Source organism: Ctenopharyngodon idella, chromosome 6 (assembly GCF_019924925.1).
Source record: "Ctenopharyngodon idella isolate HZGC_01 chromosome 6, HZGC01, whole genome shotgun sequence".
NCBI classification, from domain to species: Eukaryota; Metazoa; Chordata; class Actinopteri; order Cypriniformes; family Xenocyprididae; genus Ctenopharyngodon; species Ctenopharyngodon idella.
The window spans coordinates 6,621,380-6,640,274 of record NC_067225.1 but is presented as its reverse complement, the minus strand read 5'-3'; the positions used below and the strand labels follow the sequence as shown (position 1 = coordinate 6,640,274).

The 18,895-nt window shown below is 36.8% G+C and overlaps 1 protein-coding gene across 3 annotated transcripts in view; it reads left to right on the top strand.

Moving 5' to 3' along the window:
• Nucleotides 1–18,467, top strand: part of hs6st3a (heparan sulfate 6-O-sulfotransferase 3a) — a 44,209-nt gene extending 25,742 nt beyond the window's left edge. Inside the window, exons 2-3 of one of the 3 annotated variants that reach the window (XM_051897674.1) lie at nucleotides 16,836–17,559; nucleotides 17,931–18,467. In XM_051897674.1, the coding sequence (XP_051753634.1) occupies nucleotides 16,836–17,559; nucleotides 17,931–17,957 (751 nt within the window). In that variant the 3' untranslated portion in view covers nucleotides 17,958–18,467. Of the gene's footprint in view, nucleotides 1–16,835; nucleotides 17,565–17,927 lie in introns of all 3 variants that reach the window. The other 2 variants (XM_051897673.1, XM_051897672.1) reach the window with 2 other exon arrangements.
• Nucleotides 18,468–18,895: the final 428 nt, after the last annotated feature.

Here is an 18,895-nt window from a genome sequence, read left to right as displayed (position 1 = left end):
AGCATTTGGAATGACATGAGGGTGAGTAAATAATGGCAGAATATTCATTTCAGAACTGAAAATGTTAGAACTGACATCGGATACAGCAAATTGATATGGTATAATGTGTTCCTATAAAGTTTATAATGCTTTCTGCTATCAAGTCAGCATGACTCTAATTGGCTGTTTAGCAACTCTTGCTCATGAATAGGTGACAGACTGCCATCAAGTTTGATTTACTATGCTGCAATTAACAATCACTATCTTGTCCTCCTTGCAGTTTTGTGGAAAATGATTAGCTGTGTAGTGGAAACTGATCTTGGGTTTGTTGGGTTTTCATAATGGAAATCAAAATGCATCTTTTGATATATAATGGCTTTGTCAAATTATGCTGCAGATTGCAACTGCAAGAACCAATTATTAACAGGGTGATGATATAGGAGATGCTTGATGAATACACTTTGATACACATTGATTTGTACTAATAAATAGTAAAACATATCATACACAATTGTCATGATATCACTTCAGAAAGAGGTCTTCTATTAGCTGGCAGTGTTGTGCACTATTCTGTACAGAAAATGCCTTCCTGGAATTGAATTGAGATAATAAATTGTATGCAGAATTTTAATTTGAAATTAAATTAAAATGCAATTAAAAGTAGGATTTTAATTCAAGGAAATTCATAAATTGTGATTTTTGTGATTTAAAAAAAAAATAAAAAAAAATAATCATTTTTTAGTATGAATTGCCCATAAACATGTTATCATACAAAACTAGAAACATTGGATGATATTAATGTTTTTTATAATGCCACTGATATATGTTTTACACACACACACACACACACACATATATACAGGTGCTGGTCATATAATTAGAATATCGTGAAAAAGTTCATTTTTTTATTGTAAATTATTTTAAAAAATGAAACTTTCATATATTCTAGATTCCCTACATGTAAAGTAAAACATTTCAAAAGTTTTTTTTTGTAAATTTGTTGATTAGAGCGTACAGCTAATGAAAGTCCAAAATCCAGTATCTCAAAATATTAGAATATTTACATTTGAGTTTCATTAAATGACCATCCCTACAGTATAAAATCCGGGTATCTTTTGTTTTTTGAAACCACACTAATGGGGAAGACTGCTGACTTGGCAATGGTCCAGGAGACAATCATTGACACCCTCCACAAAGAGAGTAAGTCACAGAAGGTCATTACTGAATGGGGTGGCTGTTTACAGAGTGAAATATCAAAGCATATTAAATGCAAAGTTGACTGGAAGGAAGAAATTGGGTAGGCAAAGGTGCACAAGCAACAGGGATGACCGCAAGCTTGACAATACTGTCAAGTAAAGCCGATTCAAACACTTGGGAGAGCTTCACAATGAGTAGAATGAAGCCGGAGTCAGCACATCAAGAGTCACCACACTCAGACATCTTCAGGAAAAGGACTACCAAGCCACTTCTGAACCAGAGACAACGTCAGAAGCATCTTACCTGGGCTAAGGAGAAAAAGAACTGGACAGTGAACAGTGGTCGAAAGTCCTCTTTTCAGATAAAAGTAAATTTTGCATTTCATGTTGAAATCATGGTCCCAGAGTCTGAAGGAAGACTGGAGAGGCACAGAATCCAAGCTGCTTGAAGTCTAGTGTGAAGTTTCTGAAGTCAATAATGATTTGGGGGGGCCGTGACGTCTGCTGGTGTTGGTCTATTGTGTTTTATCAAGTGCAAAGTCAATGCAGCCATCTTCCAGGAGATTTTGAAGCACTTTATGCTTCCATCTGCTGACAAGCTTTATGGAGATGCTGATTTCCTTTTCCAGCAGGACTTTAGCACCTGCCCACAGTGCAAAAACCACTTCCAAGTGGTTTGCTGACCATGATATTACTGTGCTTTATTGGCCAGCCAATATGCCTGACCTGAATCTATGGGATATTTTCAAGAGAAAGATGAGAAACAGTCGATCCAACAATATACAGATGATCTGAAGGCTCAATAGTGCCTCAGCAGTGCCACAGGCTGATCAATTCCATGCCACACTTCACTGATGCAGTAATTTGTGCTAGGAGCAAGTCATTTGCTGTAATATGTCCTGCCGATCAAGTATTGAGTGCACAAAAGAACATACTTTAAAGAACTTTAACTTTTCTGTTTTGCAAATCCATTTTTTGATTGATCTTAGGAAATATTCTAATATTTTGAAATACTGGATTTTGGACTTTCATGAGCTGTACGCTCTAATCATCAAAATTTAAAAAAAAAACTTTTGAAATGTTTTACTTTACATGTAGGGAATCTAGAATATATGAAAGTTTCATTTTTAAAAATAATTTATAATAAAAAAATGAACTTTTTGATGATATTCTAATTATATGACCAGCACCTGTATATGTATATATATATACATAAAAAGGGTGTTTCGAAGTGATGCCATAGAAGAAACATTTCGGGTTTCCCAAGGAACCTTTCAGATATTGTGAGATATTTGGCATGCTAAATATCTGTACCTGTCTGCAATTCAAAAAGTCCTGCTGTGCAAAATGTGTTCTGACTGACTGAAAATGAGATCAGCGATGACCTACAGCCAATGAGAGAGAGCAAGATACAGGGCAGCGTGAAGTTCGTGGAGGAGTTATAGACCAGAATATCAGCAAGCATCTCCCCAACGATTTCCTCCTCCATAATTTTTTTTTCTTTTTTCTCCTTTTTGCTGCAAATCAGCGCATGGACAATTTGGATCACAAGCGACTTTGAAAATTGTGCAATGTGAACTCGACATTAGAACTTTCTTCACCTGCATCCTATTCTTCTTTAATCCAGAATGGCAGTACAGCTGAAAGGTTTGAGCTGCGCCCTCTACTGTACAGGTGTAAATTTTGAATTTCCTTAAGCCTGAGGCTTATTCATTTCACTTTTGGTGTGAAAGGGCCTTTACATTTGCCAAAAATATAACTTTTTTTGTTTGTTTGCTTTTGTTATTGAAAAACAAACAAGCAAGCCCAGCCCAGGTAAAAAAAAAAAGTAACGCAAAAGTAACACCGCATTACTTTCCATAAAAAGTAACTAAGTAATGCAATTAGCTTTTTAGGAAGTAACACAATATTGTAACACATTACTTTTAAAAGTAACTTTCCCTAACACTGAAAATAATATAAGTTATATTTAAAATATAAAATATGGGGTGCTAGATGGCAAAAATAAAATTACATACAAATCAGTTTTAATGCATATGTTAATTCTTCTGTATTTTTAAAATGTAGTGAAATATGGCTAACCTGCAGATATTTTAATTCCTTTGAATTAAATTCTGGCTGCTGTGTGAATATTTTTTTTTTTTTTTTTTTTTTTTTTTAAATTGTTCTTTTTGTCATTCCAACTGAAATTCCAATTCAACATTCTGTGGGATGTGGCCAATTTCAGTTAACTCATGAATTAAAAAGGGAGCCAATTCAGTGCTGAACTTTGCCCGACTCTCCTGCCGTCTTTAATTTTTTATACTCAAATAATACTCATGTATGTATATCTAACATACAGTATGGTGATAAAGTAGTATATTAACATCAGTTAGAAATAATAGTACTTCAAACTAATCTGCTCCAGTGGTAAAATGCTGTAATGCATAATCACCACTAGAGGTCATTAAACTTTCAACGTTTTATACGTTAAGTGAATCTGGGATTGAAAAGTTCTCTATAGCTTTGATTTTTATCCTTTTATATATTTTCTTCATCTACACCCAGTCTCATTTGATGTAAGAGCCTGGAGCAGTGGCGATAACGGCGGCGAGCGGCCGATGAGTCAGCACATCGAGACAGAAACGGCCTGTGAGGCGTTCATGCTTTGCTGTCTGTATGGAAATGGCAAGCTGTTCCTGCCACAGCCTCTGCAATTGATGATATGACTAGAGCTGCCGCATGCCTGATGACTGCAAAATCTGCCATCTGCTTTTCTTAAGTGAAAATGCTATTGAAAGTAATGTGCACTTTCCGAATATGCTGCGGTAGAGGAAATACAGGAAACGGCACAGACAGAACTATTCCTGAGCCTGTCGTAGCGAATATCACGCAATTTAGTATAGATTTTAATTTAAACTATACTTTGTTCGCCAAAAATTAAAGCAGCTGTTTAAATTTCATTTGATTACATTTTATAAGGATTAAATTGTTAAAGTTTTATGCATTCACTTTTGATAATACATTTGTAGTAAATCATAAAACACAGAATCCAGAAAAATTAAACAGGCAACACAAAATTAAAAAAAATAAATAAATAAAAAAATGGCACAATTATTGTTAAAACAACTTGAATAAATAATGACAGTCATTTCTTTTTTGGATGAACTATCCCTTTAAGGTCCTTTTTGCAGTACCCTTCACTAAAGTGGACCATCAGGGCAGTTTAAATGTGCTGTGAAACTGCTTTCCATTCAAGCAAACACCCTGCTTAGTGAAACAGAAGATTTTAAAATCATCAGTTAATGTTAACCCAGTGGAGCACGAAGCACCAAAGCAGATGTTGCTTCTGAAAGCTATCCTTAAATGAACCGTGGTGGCTGATTTTCTCAGGGATACTCGTTGTTTTAGAAGGGCATGTTGAAAGTATGCTAACGTAAGCATATGGAACCTGCTCTTTAATTACGCCGGTGGCCTTAATGGTAATGAAATAAAATTGTTTTGGCACTTATCGATTTTCTGTGGTGCTCCGCTCCTGATGCAAGGAGACAAAGCATCGGGTTTAGTCGACACTCACCCTGATCGATAAACCCGGTGTGTGCGTCTGACTGAGGTGAAAGGCTGATTGGGTCAAGCGACCAATTGTGATAAATTGTTCCTCAACAGGAAATGGCTGTCTTGGGTTTGTTATTGCTGTTCTTGGACCAGCCTTGCAAGATCCTTGTGCTGGATTTTGAGACTGCTACTTTTTTGCAATTATTTTTATGGCAGGGTTGTACAAAAATTCATAATTTATAAAATTGCCTCTCTTTTACTTAATGAGATTGGATTTTGAATTGAACTGGTCACCACAAACAGGAATTGAAATTACAAGTATTGATTCTGGGAAATGGATTCTGGGAAATGAAGTTTCACCTTTATCAATCAATCAATCAATCTATCTATCTATCTATCTATCTATCTATCTATGGGTGTAGCAGGCGCAATGATATTATGCAGTGCCTGAAAAAAGCTCATCTTCAGTGTATTCCGGTTCAAATAGATACGGTTCAGGATCTGCACCAAAGTGAATATCTTCTAAATCGTCTCTCACAAATGTCTCCATGGTTGCAAGGCACACTCCCGTAATATCATTGCGCCTGCTGCACCCATGGTACGGCAGCAAAGTTCCTTGATTATTACGCCGGAATGAGAGTATAGTTCCGGCCTAGAAAATCGCAACTTTTCATTTTCCGTCGGTCTTAGTACACGATGTAACTACAGAAGAGTCAGGTTTTAAATAGGAAAAATATTGAAACTCTTTGGTCATTTTTGAGTGAGATGCTAACGGTCTAATCAGATTCAGATCGCCAGACCCGGAGATCGGCCGAATGGATTCGAAAACAGTAAAACTCAACTGTTTAACTCTAGGGGAGTTGGAAAATGAGCCTATTTTCAAAAATAGTGGCGTTTTCCTTTAAAAGTCACTCTCAATTCAGTTTAAAATGGTGCACAACCCTGATTTAAGGTGACATGAAAGCAAAATGTACTAATTACAGTGTAATATTCAAATATGCGTGTCTTGGTCTTATCAAGCGTGATATATAATTCAAAATAGAATAAAAAAGATCTGTGGACTTTAATCAAAATGTATACAAACTCTTTTCGGCTCATCTTACTGTTGTGGTTCAAGCAGGACACATATGCAATGACTGTGGGATTGTATATTTCTTGATCAATAAACCACACAGAGGAACTGTAAATGTCATTTTGTGACCTGTAGGCTATAATATATCCCATCAGAAATATTCATATGGCCTGTGGTTCTTCTGATATATTATCTATCCTATTAATAATTCTGACACACAGATATCACATATTATCAAATGCCAGAGATAGCAATGACATCTTGTGTTCTGCGTTAGGTAACCGTGATCTTGTGATAAACAGCTGTCTCTGTGCGAGACATCAGCAGGGGCTGGTGAGGGTAGAACAGTATAAAAAAATGTATTCAAGTTTTACATATATTTATGTTTCAGTTTGCATATCTGTAGCCTATCTGGAACTGAGAACTAGTCCTTATTCAGAACAATTACATACAGAAATGCCACCTAGCTTTGTTTCCATTAACAGTTCTTTGATGCTGCATATGGAAAATGCTACAGTAAAATATTTGGACAGTGTTTCCATGCGTTGTTTCCATGGAATATTGCAGTGTTTATTACTGCACATAATTTTTTTTTTTTAAATCCACATGCCCTCATAATCTTAAATCAAAATAACTTCCCTTCCCTCTTGCAGCATCATCTCTTCTCTCATGACGTATTTACTGATGTGAGGGCGGGGCAACCTGTCAATCACATGAGATTGACCAATAGCAAACCACAGCGACCATCCAATCATTTCCCCATGGACAAAATCAAGTTCTGCCCTACATTTTTTTACGTGTTCGAGAATTTCATTCGAATATACATCATAAGAAAAAATGATCACAACTTTCATTCCAACTTAAAAAAAAAAACAAAAAACAAAAACATTAGCTGAACTTAGAAGTTATTGGTTTCAATGTACCCTATGTGTGAATAAAGCTGAAATAAAATAAAATATGAATATTTGATTATAAAAAAAATTAGAAATGTTGTCTTGACAACTATCTGAAATTAAAAGTTTAAATTGAAGTAGCCTACTAAAATTACTAAAACTGAAATAAAAATAAATTAAAACTAAATAGGAATATTAAAAAAAAAAAAAAAAAACTAATAAAAATAATTAAAACTCAAACTAAAATTTAAAATATAAAAATAACAGCTGATTTAAAATAGTAATAAAAACTATAATGGTATATAAATGATCAATTTCCTTAACTTTCCATGCCTACTTGTCTTTAATTTATCCAATGGTTTACTTGCTATTAGAAGTCTATTAGAAGTCACAAAAGCTTGCGGATACTAATTTGATGTTTCAGTTAACGTTAGCATAAAAACGTAGCTGGCATCTAACACTCTGCTTCCTCAGTAATTCAATTCATTTGATATTAGTCGGCGTTCCAGCTGTACAGGAGGCAGAGAACACATTATCCCTCACTCCGCTGGTCATTTAAGTAAGTGGTCCTAATGTGCTAGCCGCTCTCTCAGCCACCACACACATACAGACCTTTTTTTCTCGCTAACCAAATTAGCATCTGCGCTAGACCTCTCACTTATGCCTGCACAAACTAATGGACTTCTGAAATTTTCTCTGCCTGTCAATTTTGAAATCTCTCTGAATTATGCAGTGTCAATTAATCCCAACCTCGGGATCACTCCATATTTATGGAACTTTGAATATATACAGTATTTGGATTATATATGATTTGTTATGCTATGAGGGGAGCATTACAAATCATATATCATTCCCTTGTTTTAGTTAAATCAAAACGAGGGAACAAATTAATAAATCATGGGAACAAATTCTTAATTTGTGGCCATGATTTACTAAAACGAGAGAATGAATTCTTAATTTTTATGGACGGTTTCCATTGTGGCAAACTACACACTAACTATATAGTGTGACAACATGCCCCATGCGGTCATTGTGTGTTCAATGAATTTGTATATACAGAAATTCAAAAAAATAAAGCCACCCTGAGAAATATTCACAGCTAAACGTGTGACAATTAGCACAAGTTCCCTATATATGTGTGTGTTTACTTTTAAAAGTTTATCAGTGGATGTTCAGTGAATTGATGAAGTTCATTATAGTGATGCATTCCTGTAATCTGCTAGTCTGCCAGCCGGATAGAAAGTATTACTGTCATTGATTGTATATCAGTAATGAGAAGAGACTGCCTTCCTCTGAGCAACACTAATAGACTTTGAGCTGAGTAATTAAATGGTGTGCTTAAAAAACAATTTCACGAGATTAATCAGCACACCTCCGTGGAATCAGTGAGGAAGCTTTTACTGTTTTAATAGATTAGAAATCTGTCTTTCTCCCGCTCTGTCATGCTTTTACAGGACTCCCACAGTCACAGAAAACTTCAAGGGCTGGAAAAATAAATGGAAATTTAGCTTAGAAGTCATGGATGGAAATTTCAGTTTTAAATATATATACACTTCTAGATGTGCTCTGCTTTAAACTCTTTCAGGTTTTGAGCTGTGGCACAGTGGGTTGTGCTGTTCTGCTCATGGGACACACTTCAAAAAACCCCGCACACTCTAACAATGAAGGGGAGCCACCAATTGCAAGATAAAACCACTGCTTTAATGAAAAAGTGGCAAAAGTTTCGGTCACATGTGACCTTTCTCAGTAGGTGTGTTCGACTTGAAGCGGCACTTCTCTCTAATAGCTTTCACTGTACTTTGATGTCATACACCGATTGGTCTGCGCAGCGCTGCTTCAAGTCCAACACACCTAATGCCTCAGTGCAGGAGCCACCTTAAAGGGTTAGTTTACCCAAAAATGAAATTTCTGTCATTAAGTACTCACCCTCATGTCGTTCCACACCCGTAAGACCTTCGTTCATCTTCGGAACACAAATTAAGATATGTTTGATGAAATCCGAGGGTATCTGAACCACACATAGGCATCAACGTCAGTGCACCTTTTGAGGTCCAGAAAGGAAAGACACCGTTAAAATAGTCAACGTGACTACAATGGTTCAACCTTAATGTTATGAAGCGACGAGAATACTTTTTGCGCAAAAACAAAAATATTGACTTTATTCAACAATTTGAACTGTTTTCATACGCAGTTGATGTAGTGAATGCAGTGCAGACTTCCTTGTTTATGTCCGAACGCCGACTCGTTATTGGCCGGCTCCTGGTTGAACCACTGTAGTCACATGGACTATTTTAACAATTTCTTTAATACCTTTCTGGGCCTTCAAAGGTGCTGCCTATGTGTGGTTCAGACACCCTCAGGATTTCATCAAAATTATCTTAATTTGTGCTCCGAAGATAAATGAAGGTCTTATGGGTTTGGGACGACATGAGGGTGAGTACCAGAAATTTCATTTTTGGGTGAACTAACCCTTTAATATAAAGAGTCACATGGCCAACCAAACTAGGGTATACTAACAATCCAGACAACATATTTGAACAACATGCATAATACATGAAATGAGCTCACTACACAATCCAGTAAAGATTCTTCAGTTGCTCTGCTTACTTCATCTTTCACCACCTTTCTAATCAAGGTTGATCATGTCCTCTATAAGCGAGATAAACTGCCTTACTCAGTCTAAGGCTGCCCCTTATGCATTTACTTTATTCAGCTGCTCATGGGATGCCAGGTTTGAGTCCATTACCTCTCTCTCTTATCTGAAGTGAAAAACAATAATAAAAAAAAAACTTTCATTAGCTCAGATGCTCTTTGTTACTGCTTGTGTAGTGTGTAGAGTAAAACATGCTCATAAACCAGTTCATTAGCTCTTGCAGTGAGGGTAACTGTCTTTGTGAATCATTGTGTGGTAAATGTTACAGAAATCCAGATACAAACCCAAACCAACACATGTTGGATATTTATGTCGTTTTATTTAAAGGTAAACTATGTAACTTTTAGCTCTCTAGCAGTTAAAAAAACAAAACTGCATGCGGAAGAACGTTGTTTTAGCTCTGTGTGACTGTGCAGATGATTATGGTTCTTTCTCATAACTAAAAAAAAGAGAGAGAGATTATCATACTGTTACGTTGTGTTTGTATTTCTCATCTGTGCTGGGCTGTTTGTTTTTATAACAACAAAAAAGTTATATTTTTGGCAAATGTAAAGGCCCTTTCACACCAAAAGTGAAATGAATAAGCCTCAGGCTGAAGGAAATGCAAATTCACACCTGTACATTAGAGGGCGCAGCTCAAACAAACAAGCCTTTCAGCTGTGCTGCCATTCTGGAATACAGAAGAAATAGGACGCAGGAGAAGAAGTAAATGAGTAAATGTAAGCTCACATTTAGGCTGCGTTCCAGTTCGTTTTTTTATGACCTTCCCTCGCTAACTTCACTCAGTCTCGTTGACGCGGATGTGAGTCATTGCTTATGTTGCATGAGTGCCCACTACTGGCGGAACCTTTGCAATGGGCTGAAATTAGAACGTCCTAAGCCCTTGATCACTTGCAGTCCACTATGGAGTTGATTTATTATTAATTTTTCCCCCTTACGAAATTGTTTAATGCAGCATTCTATATGTATATTAGTGCTGTCAATTGATTTAAAAAATTAATTCGATTAATCACAAATTTTTTCTGTGATTAATCACGATTAATCGCAATTAAAAACACTTAAGTTTTTAATATATTTTATAATGTAATCATTTCACAGTTAATCTCCAAATTAAAACAACATAAAGCAACAACATAAAGACAGTATACTTTAAATACTTGCTTAATGGCATATTTTTATGAATGAAGGCCAGTATCACTGATACTAATACTTCTACTGATGTCTCAATTAAATTGATTTATTCCCCAATTTTAAACATGAATTATAGCCATTCAACAATACAGTGTAATTGAAAGCTATCATTTTTTACATTTATTAGAATTCAAAAATATAACAACTTTTAATTGAGGTGAACTTTGAACAGTCCTCACATAAACCTATAATAAATGTCATATTTACCTGTGCCTTTCCTACCTGTTTAACAGATAGGAAAAATACAGAAATTGAATAAAGTTACCAAACAGTCTGCACTGCATGATTTATAGCCTAAATTATATATAGATAATCATTATTAAAGCTACAAAAGTTCTTTAGTCAACAGTCAACAACTTAGTCAACAACTTCAATGACAGACGGCATTATTGGTTGCTGTCACTTTAAGAGCTGCCGCTGCTGCACAAGACGCGGATCTCACACACGTCCCACTTTCTCACAACTCTTTGCTTTCGTTTTAAGACTTTATTTAACACAATCAAGGCTGCTCTTATGAGGATACTCGACAAAACGGATATTTTTGGCATTATTGTGCGTGTTATTGTTCAAGCGTGACAGAGAACTCGATTCTGGCGCGCCGTCCATGCGCACGATAGTGCGCATCTTTCTGTGCGTTGTGTGTGTGTGTGTGACACGACATTCTCAGACAGCGCATTCTCTTCTTCTCTGTTGGCGCGTTTAAATGGTTTAAAAGCATTTGCATGAATAAGAGCGTGATCATATATTGTAATGCTTTTTTATTGAAAAAAATGGATGCTGCATTAATTGCGTTAATATTTTTAATGGGTTAAACTGGAAAAAAATTAATCGCATGCGTTAACGTGTTAACGTTGACAGCACTAATGTATATATGTGTGTTTTAAATATTGAAAAAAATAATTAATATAACATAGAGTTGTTTGTGGTGGGGTAAATTAAACGCGATATGCGGTGACATCATAATCATGTTGCATTGTGGGTTATGGAGCTGCCTGAAGTGTACATATGAAGTAGTCGATTTTGACTGAGGGAGCGAGGGTCTGTCCATATAAACTTCCCTCGTCCACTTCACAAAGTGGAACTCACTTCAAAATGGCAGCAGGGATTCCCCCGAGGGGAAGTGCTTAGGGAAGTTCGTGAGTGTGTGTCTAAAACTGGAGTGGAACGCAGCCTTAGTCAAGAGCTAGTCTAGAATAAGCATCATGTTTACATTGCGGCACACAACGCCTCTGCACTCCTGATTTTTCATTTTTCTCAGCATGGGGACAGGAGAGCTGTCAGTCATTAAATGGAAAAAACTGATTGTGATGATGATGATGATGTATAGATCATAATCATGAAATCTAATATAATCTGCCCATGCAATTTAATTTTGTGCAAATAAAATTTTATTTTTATTTTTCTGTTTTTCCTGTTTTTTTTTTTTTTTTTTTACTTTTTTATAGTTCACATTTATCTTGAATTATAATATTTTTGTGAATTTTGCTTTCCAAACAAATATTTGGAATTTTAAAAATTCAAAAAAGCTACCCTGAGAAATATTCAGAGATAAACATGTGACATCTAGCATCAGTACCCTGTATACGTGTGTGTGTGTTTACTTTAAAAAAAAAGTGTTTTATTTAAAATCTAACATAATCTGCCCATGCCATTTAATGTTTAATATCATTTAATATTATATTATTATAATTAATACAGAGTTAAAATGTGTTCTGATACAGTATATGGTGCATAAGTGCCATTGACCTGAGTTTGAATCCCATTCAGTCCTTCGAATTTCAATTGCATCTAGAAGGCATAACTAAAGAATTCAAGCTTCAAAAAGACTAGCCCAAAATCCATTTAAAAAGGTTATTTTTGTTGAAGGCTTAATTGCAAGGAAAACCTAGTTTAATTAAAGGATAGTGCACCCAAAAAATGAAAATTCTCTCATCATTTACTCACCCTCATGTACGGAGCCCCAGGAAAAAAATATTAGGCTAAATCGTGCACACGATTTACTTTTTTTTCTTGCATGTTATGTGCGGGGCTCCATACTCATGCTATCCCTGATGCATACAACTCTCTTTCTTCAGATAAACACAAATGAAGATTGAGTCCATATAATCCACTGAATGGGTGTCGCTCATTTGACACATTTGAAAAACCACAAACAGCGACGTTGACGGTAATCCATACCACCCCAGTGGATGAATCAGTTTATTGTTTATTTGGGTCCCCATTTGCTTCCACAAAGTAGTTGCTAACCTTCCTGGGGTCCACAAATCTGTACAAGACAAAAAAAAAAAAAAAATCATACAAATAAGTAATAGACACTGATGAATCAGTGTCTTCTGAAGCTAAACAATAGGAGTGTGTAAGAAAAATACTAATATTTTAAACTCATTTAACTATAAACCATCGTTTCCAGCCAGTTGTCCTAGGTGCGTTCACAAGTTCAGCTTGACATAAACATAAGTGCGTGGTGAAGATTATTTTCCTAAAAAATCTTTGTTTGTGTTTATCTAAAGAAAGAAAGTTGCATCAGGATGGCATTAGGAGGAGTAAAAAATAGAGAATTCTCATTTTCGAGTGAACTGTCCCTTTAAATTCTTTTTTGAGTAGTTTTTGAATGCTTCATGGATGTTTTATGCAGTAACAGACTGACCTCTGTGCAGCCTGTGATCAGCGATCTGACCTTCATTATCATATCATATCCTGCTCAGCTTGACTATATTGAGCGGGTTAGCATTTGACAGTGCTTCTCCAATAGGTCAGTGCTGAAGAGCAGATGGATTACTGTAGTGAAGCGTTATTGATTTCACTGCATTATAATGCCATAGCCAGTATGACATTCTGGCCCGTAATTTGACCGTGATGTGGCAGATCACTCGATAGATCTTAGACGAGTTTCCAGGCATGACATCACATCCCAAAGTATCCCTTAACCCAGAAATTTTAACAGCTCCTTGCAAACTAAAATGTGAAATTCATACCCAAGACCGCTGCATTTCCAACATTTGTTTTTCTGCATGTTGAGTCTCTTGCCACATAAGAAAATATTTGCTCAAATAGGATGTAAATTAATGTTGTTTTTCTGGATGACTTGTGTCCATGTGTCAGTGGAGATACGCTCAGTGGCGCTCCTCTTATTGAGCTGATTGGAAATAATGTGCTCCTCACGCAGGAGGTAACAATCCCCGCAAGAGGAAATGAGACAAATGATGAGGAACTCGGTGACAATGAGCAGACCACGTCTCTCCACGCGTTCGCTCCAGCATGAGCGCGCTATTCTGAGTGCAGAACGATTTCATTGCCGAGCGAGAAAATTGGATGTTTTATCGGGGTTGTTTTTCTCATTTTCTGATAAATATCACTTGTAAACTTGTTTTCTCTTTGAGATGGTAAAATATTAAAGGAAGTTTCTTTGCTATCACCTGTATCATTTCTCTTCTACATTCAGAGAATATAATGTGAGGCTATTGTAATGAAGTATGGGAGAAGTTTCCTCTGTCTCTGTCTGAATGATTAGCTGTTGTCTACCATTAAATTACACTGATATAATTAACCAGAAATGCTTAGGAAATCCTGCATGGTAATTTTAATGAGGAACTCAGCCAAAAATACTATTTATAATCAGCATCTTTGTCTTGTTTTTCAGTAAAAATGCCTAACATTGTCGGCGCTCTGACGCTTGTTTTTCCACTCAAAAAGGCCATTAGAGAATGTATAAAAAATGTGTAAACATCCTAAAACAAAATAAGTGTTTTAAACTGGGGTGCTATAGGGGGTCTGCGGAAAGTTTCAGCAAAAAATATTGTTAAAGGTCCAGTGTGTAATATTTAGGAGAATCTATTGACAGAAATGCAATATAATATACATAACTACACTGAACAAAATTATAAACGCAACTCTTTTGTTTTTGCCAACATTTTTCATGAGCTGAACTCAAAGATCTAAGACTTTTTCTATGTACACAAAAGGCCTATTTCTCTCAAATATTGTTCACAAATCTGTCTAAATCTGTGTTAGTGAGCACTTCTCCTTTGCCGAGATAATCCATCCACCTCACAGGTGTGGCATATCAAGATGCTGATTAGACAGCATGATTATTGCACAGGAGTGCCTTAGGCTGGTCGCAATAAAAGGCCACTCTAAAATGTGCAGTTTTACTGTATTGGGGGGTCCAGGGGGGTCTGAAAACCAGTCCGTATCTGGTATGAACACCATTTGCCTCACGCAGTGCAACACATCTCCTTAGCATAGAGTTGATCAGGTTGTTGATTGTGGCCTGTGGAATGTTGGTCCACTCCTCTTCAATGGCTGTGCGAAGTTGCTGGATAATGGCAGGAACAGGAACACGCTGTCGTATATGCCGATCCAGAGCATCCCAAACATGCTCAATGGGTGACATGTCCGGTGAGTATGCTGGCCATGCAAGAACTGGGATGTTTTCAGCTTCCAGGAATTGTGTACAGATCCTTGCAACATGGGGCCGTGCATTATCATGCTGCAACATGAGGTGATGGTCGTGGATGAATAACATACGCCTGCCCATACCATAAACCCCACCGCCACCATGGGCCACTCGATCCACAATGTTGACATCAGCAAACCGCTCACCCACACGACGCCATACACGCTGTCTGCTATCTGCCCTGTACAGTGAAACCTGGGATTCATCCATGAAGAGAACACCTCTCCAAAGTGCCAGACACCATCGAATGTGAGCATTTGCCCACTCAAGCCGGTTACGACGATGAACTGCAGTCAGGTCGAGACCCCAAATTTGCAACTTCTGTGGCATTGTGCTGTGTGATAAAACTGCACATTTTAGAGTGGCCTTTTATTGTGGCGAGCCTAAGGCACACCTGTGCAATAATCATGCTGTCTAATCAGCATCTTGATATGCCACACCTGTGAGGTGGGTGGATTATCTCAGCAAAGGAGAAGTGCTCACTAACACAGATTTAGACAGATTTGTGAACAATATTTGAGAGAAATAGGCCTTTTGTGTACATAGAAAAAGTCCACGTTACGCCCAAAACACACCCATGACTCATTAAGAGAATAGGGACAACCCTTTTAGACCATGCACCGGGCGCGCCAACCATTTTTTCCTTCTTTAAACTAGCAAAAGTGGATTTGGACATGCCCTAAGTCCACTTGCATCATGCACTTTACACCATGTACTTAGATCGTTAAAATAAGACCCATCATTTGCTCTGTCATGAGATGTATTACAAATAAGTTTATAATTTAATTTTATTATTTATATTCATAATTTTTTTATTTCTCTTCAGGCACTGTACTGTAATAGTGGGTAGAAAAATAAACAGGTACACTGTCAAGCAAATATTTTACAGATAATATTTTACACACATTTATAATTATTATACTTTATATATGTATTTTATAATTAAATTTTTTATTTCTCACTGTATAAATGGGTCTTTATTTACACTACCACTACCTTACTATTAAAGGTTTGGAGTACAATTTTGATTTTTTCCCCCAAAAGTTGGTAAAATATTTTAATGTTTTTGAAAGAAGTCACTTATGCTCACGTTATTTGATCAAAAACACAGTAATATTGTGAAATATTATCACAATTTAAAAGAACAGCTTTCTGTTTGAATATATTTTAAAATGTAATTTATTCCTGTGATGGTAAAGCTGAATTTTCATTATTTAACATTAGTTAACTACATTAGTTAACATGAACTAATAATGAACTGCACTTCTACAGCATTTATTAATCTTTGTTAATGTTAATTTCAACGTTATTAAACAACATTATTAAAATCATGAGTTATATTTGTTAATATAAGTTAATGCACTGTGAACTAACATGAACAAACAATGAACTGCTGTATTTTTATTAACTAACGCTAACAAAGATTAATAAATACTGTAACAAATGTATTGCTCATGGTTAGTTCATGTTATTACATTAACTAATGTTAACAAATGAACCTTAAGTGTTACCAAAATCTTTTGTAACATTATAAATGTCTTCATTTGATCAGTTTACTGCATCCTCGTTAAATAGAAGTATTAATTTCTTTCTTTATTTCAAAACAGAAAAATCTTGACCCCAATCTTTTGAACGATAATATAAAAACAGTTTTAGGAAGAGGGTCCCTCAAAGTGGATCATTATATTTGGGGATCTGTGGCATCAAAAGGTTTGAAAACCCCTGACTTGCAGTAAAATTTATTGAGGTCTATGCCTAGAGGAGTAGTTCACCTTAAAGTTACAGTTCTGTTATCATTTACTCAGGCAAAAACAGACTTTTTTGTATTCAAGATGCCTCATCCTCTGTGTTCTCTTCCCAGGAACTTCTACTACATCACGCTGTTGCGGGACCCTGTGTCGCGCTACCTGAGCGAGTGGAAGCATGTGCAGCGCGGTGCCACATGGAAGACGGCGCTGCACATGTGCGACGGGCGTCCGCCCACTCCAGACGAGCTGCCGGCCTGCTACAGCAGTGAGGACTGGACCGGCGTGTCTCTCGAGGAGTTCATGGCCTGCCCCTCAAACCTGGCCAACAACCGGCAGACTCGCATGCTGGCCGATCTCAGCCTGGTGGGCTGCTACAACCTGTCCTCCATGAGCGAAGAACGGCGCGCCGAACTGCTCCTCAGCAGCGCCAAGCGCAACCTGCGGCGCATGGCCTTTTTCGGCCTAACTGAGTTCCAACGCAAAACACAGTTCCTTTTTGAGAGGACGTTCGGCTTGCACTTCATGGCCGCCTTCACTCAGATTAACGGTACCCGGGCGGCCGGGGTCACGGTGGGGACGTCCACCCGGAGGCGCATAGAGGAGCTGAACGCACTAGACGTGCAGCTGTACGAGTATGCAACTGAGCTTTTCTCACGGCGTGTGCAGTACTGCCACCATCAGGAGCGACAGGAGGAGAGGAAGAGGAAGCGAGAGCAACGCAGGAGAACGAAGCAACAGAAAGCATCACAGATTCAACAAGAGGAGGATGACGAGCGAAAAGATGCAGAGGAGGAAATGGAGTTAACTGGGGTGACGGAGGACTACAGCAGTCAGGTGGTGAGGTGGTGATGCCTTGCTCTCTGGTTATGTGCGGAATAACATACTAGCATACTACTCTTATGATCTCTGCAGTATATAGTATGCTTACTACTATATTTCTCAAAATGTGCATTCAAAATAGATGTTGTTCATGAAACAAATCCGGACATAAAGTGACAGCTCAACACAGCACCAAAATTGTATATTGTATGAAAGTAAACGAAAACTTTGCATTCACTCACAAAGAATACAAATGTTTGTGAACTTTACTTACTGTTTATAGAATACGGCATACTGTATATTGTGCAGTATTCAATAAGTAGTAAGCTAGTATTCTATTCTGAACATTACCTCTGTTTGTTTCCATTCATCTTCATCCTCTCTAGCAGGTCTCCTACTCCTCCTCTTGTGTTTGATGGTCAGTGAATCCAGGCCCATTTAAGACCATCATAAAGAACTGTACCAGCAATTGTAATATTTTAATCCATTCTGATGAAATTGGAAACTTGTTTCATCACATCACAACATGGCGGACTTATGATTACTGATTAGAATAAATATGACTATAATAGCCACTGAAGTGATCTAAGAAGCGCAACAACTGAATGTTGTTTGACTGAAAAGCATTTTGCAATACCAAACAGTAACTCTGTTTGTTTTTCTCTTTTGGAAGATGTTAAAATAAGGGACATGTATACATACAGTGGACACATCTCCAAAAGGTCTGACTAGACCAGTTTGTCTACTTGAATCTTTTTGTGTTTGCCTGTTTTTCTCAGTTTGTAAAGAGTGTGAGATTGTGAGATATTACAAATGAAATGAATAGAATGAGAATGTTTGCATGGTCACAACTAAATTGATTTGTTTTACAAGTGTACTTATTGAGTCAAATAAAGAAGTATTATATATCTGAAAATAATTAGCATCTATTCATTTTGCTCCAAACATGTTTTTTTTAAATCACAATGTCAAAGCAGCTCTTTTCCATACAGTTTAAATGTATAATGGTTTATAAGAAAATTGATATTGTTACGAATTCCCAGTTTTGTGTACCTTGTGTTTTTGTTATTTAGACTTTTAGGTTGCATTCTGCTTTATTTGCTTTCCTGTTTCCTGTGCCAAATTTTGTAGTCCTTTGTAGTTTTCTTGATTATTTGTTCCCTGATTGTGTCCAGGTGTGTCTTGTTAGTCTGTTACCCTATGTGTATAAACTAGAGATGCACCGATACTAAATTTCTCTGCCGATACCGATAGCCGATTATTCAGAATGATATCGACCGATACCGATAGTTTGGTTTTTCTTAAGGGAAAAAAATCTCTCCCAAATAATGTTGCAAACTATACAGGGAACACT